This window comes from Cariama cristata, unplaced genomic scaffold (assembly GCF_000690535.1).
Source record: "Cariama cristata isolate BGI_N322 unplaced genomic scaffold, ASM69053v1 scaffold12879, whole genome shotgun sequence".
Taxonomy (NCBI): domain Eukaryota; kingdom Metazoa; phylum Chordata; class Aves; order Cariamiformes; family Cariamidae; genus Cariama; species Cariama cristata.
In genome coordinates this window covers 15,413-19,689 of record NW_009637472.1, presented here as the reverse complement: position 1 = coordinate 19,689, position 4,277 = coordinate 15,413, and the positions used below count along the sequence as shown (strand labels likewise).

The following is a 4,277-nucleotide window of genomic DNA, read 5'->3' as shown; positions in this document are numbered from 1 at the left end:
CCTGGGGAGCGTGCTTATTTTTGGCCTTCCTGGCCTGAGTTGTTCCCTTTGCTCAGCTGTTGTGATGCTACCTTTTCCCGCACGGCCCTGTCATGCCGCCCCAATGTTTCTATTTTAACTCTCTCTCTGGGGCTGGATCTTGTGACACGAGGATTTGGCATCTCTCCTACGTGCTGGAACGTGGCATCTCAGGAGGCCCAGTGGCTGCAGCTGCTATATCAGAGGGTGCCCCTCCTCGTAGCTGGCAGAAGGGGGATACCCCTAGGATTGCGATGCATCAGAACAGGCAGCATCCCTGCAAAGGAGCAGCCCTGTCTAACTCTGCCCGTCTCTGTCTCCTCCAGTCTTTTTGAGGGAGTTCGAAGAGCTCGGGACATACTTGCCAACTGCCCACTGCTCCCCTGCGGCATCTCACTTTCAGCTTTCAGGTATGTAGTTACTGGGGACAAGAGTAGAGTTGCGTGCCCTGGAGGCACCTAAGATAGCTTTACAACCAGCTGACAAACCGTGGGGAGGGAGGACAGGGACAGCTGCTGGCATGGGTGGAGGTCTTCTTCAGGTTTCGAGGTTCGTGCACTTGAGTGTCACGTCCCGTTTAACAACTTGCTTCAGTGGCTGGAATTCAGCACTTTCAGCCTTCTGGAGAAACCCAGACAAACAGCATTAATGTACTTCTGACACTCTCCATGGGATGAGACTGGGCAAGCAGAGCCAAGCATTTTCCAGAAGAAATGTAGGAAATTCCTGCAGTCTGTCTTGGGGTGCTTCACGGTGTGGCTCATGCCACTGAGAAGGATTTGCAGGAGGTGGGAGATGCAGACTCTTGACCTGATCGTCTCTGCTGTGTGCTCTGTGGGCTGGCAGAATGAGCAGATACCTCTCTGGGGTGTGAGGGAAGCTTTTTATAACTAGGAATGTGCAAGAGAAGTGGCAGCAAAGGACATCTATGCTGCATTAACCCAGGCTTGCCTAGAATGGAGTGGGTTTGTGTGCAAGTGACTGGGCTTGGGCCTTTCTCCATTACTCCCCCTCTCATTCCTGCACAAGAGCAACCCTGAACCTCTCCCCAAGGAATTTATAACATTGGAACAAACCGTCAGCACAGACTCACCCAGGGGAACGGGCAAAAGTTCTGAGACAACAGAGGATGAGATGAACCTTTCACCTTCTAGCCTAGATTTTGAGCCTAATGCAGTGAGTGAGTTGAGTGTAACGAAAACACCAGCTCTACGTTGGTGTTTCTAGGGAAGCAGTGCTGCCAGGTAACCAGCGTGTGTGCCGCAGTGCCATTTGGTTGAGTATGCCCCAGCATGTTTCTGTAGTTCTGCTCAAGTCCAGCTCAGCTGGTGGGCAGCTTATAGGGCTCCTCCCCATTCAAGACATGCCTGCCTGCTGACTGCTCAGCCTTGTTTTCTCCAGTCAGTTGTTGTAATCCTGTAATCCTGAATCATACTGGGAAGCTGGAGTCATCTCTGTTGACAGAAGAAGTATTTAAAGTCTTTCAAGGCACATTTCAAATAGCTTTAGCTACCTCAATCTCTGTAGCTTTTGCTACCCTCCTGAGGATCGAGGTTAAGAAAGGAATCTCTGCAGAGATGTCTGGTGCTGCTGAAGGGTGTTGGATTCACCAGCCTCTCCGATATCTGTACAGCTGAGGTTTGGCAAGATTGTCTTCTACAACATCCCCGTTTCCCAGTGTGCTGCAGGCCTGCCAAGGAGGCCATGTGTCTGCAGGGAGGGAGGAGGCAGGTTCAGCCCTGGGCATCTCTGCTGGATCTAGCTGCGTGCTGCTGGAGGTGCAGGGATGCCAGTACTTGCCTGCAGGGCAGTAAGTTGGGCTCCTCCAGCTCCAAGAGTCATGGAGAACTGTGCTCTCTGCAAAGACTCGGCCAGTGCTATGTTAGAAATCACTTTTCTCTTTTCTCAGCTTAACTGAAATCTGCAAAAATTCTCTGCTGCAAGAAAACGGGGGTGATGTCATCAGAAGATGATGCTGGCGGGGAAGCTCCTGGGGGCAGTTTCTGGGAGGTAAGGAAGGATAATCAGAGTGCGAGGGAGGTAGGAATGTCTTCTTACCTCGCACCAGTGGAATTAGAGGGTTGAGTTTCACGTTTCTGGGTGACATGTTGCTCTTGGGGAGTGGATGGGAGGAGGTTGGGGAGGTTCAGTAACATGCTGTGTGTTACGGCAGGGAGGAGGTGACCCTTTCCTCCACAGGTGCTGTGGAATGAGAGTTCCTTGTTCAGCTGACACTGATCTGAGCTGTGAGAGAGGCGAGCAAAGCATCTCAGCTTCTTCCCTCCACTGCTGTGTCTGCCTGAGAGAGGACCAGAGGAGGGTCTGAGCCCAGCTGCTGGCTTCAGAAGGGCCTGTGCTCCCTCCCCATGCAATGATTGACCTGCTGCTGTCTGTTCTGAAGGAACATGGAAATCAATACTGTATAAATGATGATGTTGTGTGAAATTTCAGGCTGGAAACTACAGGAGGACAGTGAAGCGTGTGGATGATGGGTACCGGCTCTGCAATGACTTAATCTCCTGCTTCCAGGAGCGAGCCAAGATAGAGAAGAACTATGCCCAGCAGCTAACAGAGTGGTCCCGTAAGTGGAGGACCAATGTGGAGAAAGGTACAGTTGGCAGGTTGGACTGGGAACAGGATGCAATTATTGCACTTGCTTCCTTGAGTGCTATCTCTTACTGAGGTGACGCTGTGTCCTTGGGGGACAGGCTTCCCTTCTTGGGGAATGGGGTGACTTTCTTGTGTGTCTTTCTTTTGCATGTGTGTCTGTCTGGTTTTGTAGCCAGTCCTCTGATTCACTTGGAGAGGTGTTCTCTGCGTTGTCAGGTGTTTGGTTACAAAAAAAAAAAAATCTATTTCTTTAGTTTGGCAAGTCCTTGGGCAGTCCAAGTCTTAAATCAAGTTGCAGATATCCCCTTTTGGGGATGGCTTGGCTGTCTCTCCTCCTTCTCCTCCAGTCAGAGAATAACTACTAATGCTGTGATTTAGTGGCAGTGGGCTCAAACTGACAGCATCTCACAAAGTAATGGGAAACAGTGGGACAGATGCCCCAAAGGACCTACTGCTCTGCGAAGCAGAAGCTTGGCCTCAGTTGTGAACTAGTGTGCTATCTGTCCCAAAGCTCAGGCCAGATCTGTGAAGACAATTTTCTATGGAAATCTCCTCCTAGCAGGCACCATCTGGGACAGCTGAGGCTGCCCAAAAGAAATGCCCATCTTGACCAGTCTAGATGCTGCCTGTTGGGACGGTGTGGAGACCAGTCAATGCTGACTTGTTTGATGGGCGAGAGTTAAGGAAGTGACTCCGTACTGATGGATGTGTGTAGGAGGAAAAGAATCTGCGTTCCTTTCTGTGAGCAGGAGGTGTAAGTGCCCTTCTGATGCTTGTTCCTGCAGGTCCACAGTATGGTACTCTGGAGAAGGCCTGGCATGCCTTCCTGACAGCTGCAGACAAACTGAGTGAAATTCACTTAGCTGTCCGGAACCACCTGGCTGGCGAAGACTCGGATAAGATCAAGGCCTGGCAGAAGGAAGCCTACCACAAGCAGATGATTGGAGGCTTCAAGGAGACAAAGGAGGCAGAGGATGGGTTCCGCAAGGCCCAGAAACCCTGGGTGAAGAAGATGAAAGATGTGAGCAAAGTGTCAATGGGGAAGGAGGGATAAGGGCGGTCGAGATGGCTGCCTGATTGTGAGAGCCACTGGGCAAACAAACCGGGTTTAGCCAGGGTAGCAGAGAGTGCCAGAGAGGGAGGGGTGTCTTGATGGTCTCTTGTTCTTGGTGGTTTTGTAGCTTCCTTCCCATGTGGGAAGACTTTTTTAACAGGCTCTGTATTTCTGTGTGGCAGGTGAGCACAGAAAGAGGTACCTCTTCCCTTTGGAGCATGGTTTTACTAAATGCCAAATTGGCATTCTTGTTAGGTTGTCCCAAAACAATTGCTGCTGACTGTAACAAATGTTAACATGCTCTCTCTGAGTCATGGAGGATCAATATGATCAGGATCACGGCTTTCTCTGCATCTTCCTCCTACAGGTGGAGACTTCTAAGAAAAACTATCATGCAGCCCGGAAGGAGGAGAAAACAGCCCATACAAGGGAGAACCATGCCAAGGCAGACTCATCTGTCTCACAGGAACAGCTGCACAAGTTGCAGGAGCGTGTAGAGAAGTGTACTCAGGAGGCTGAGAAGGTGAGTGTGTGTTGTATGGACGTGGGTCACAAGGACACTCCTCTCGAGGAAAAAGCAGTGGTTGTAATGTCA

General features: G+C 50.7%; 1 protein-coding gene across 1 annotated transcript in view; it reads left to right on the top strand.

The window, feature by feature from the left end:
- The first annotated feature begins 1,933 nt into the window (after nucleotides 1–1,933).
- Nucleotides 1,934–4,277, top strand: part of PACSIN3 (protein kinase C and casein kinase substrate in neurons 3) — a 7,795-nt gene continuing 5,451 nt past the window's right edge. Inside the window, 4 exon segments of the mRNA XM_009708344.1 lie at nucleotides 1,934–2,028; nucleotides 2,470–2,626; nucleotides 3,414–3,649; nucleotides 4,050–4,205. Of these exon segments, the coding sequence (XP_009706646.1) occupies nucleotides 1,975–2,028; nucleotides 2,470–2,626; nucleotides 3,414–3,649; nucleotides 4,050–4,205 (603 nt within the window). The 5' untranslated portion in view covers nucleotides 1,934–1,974.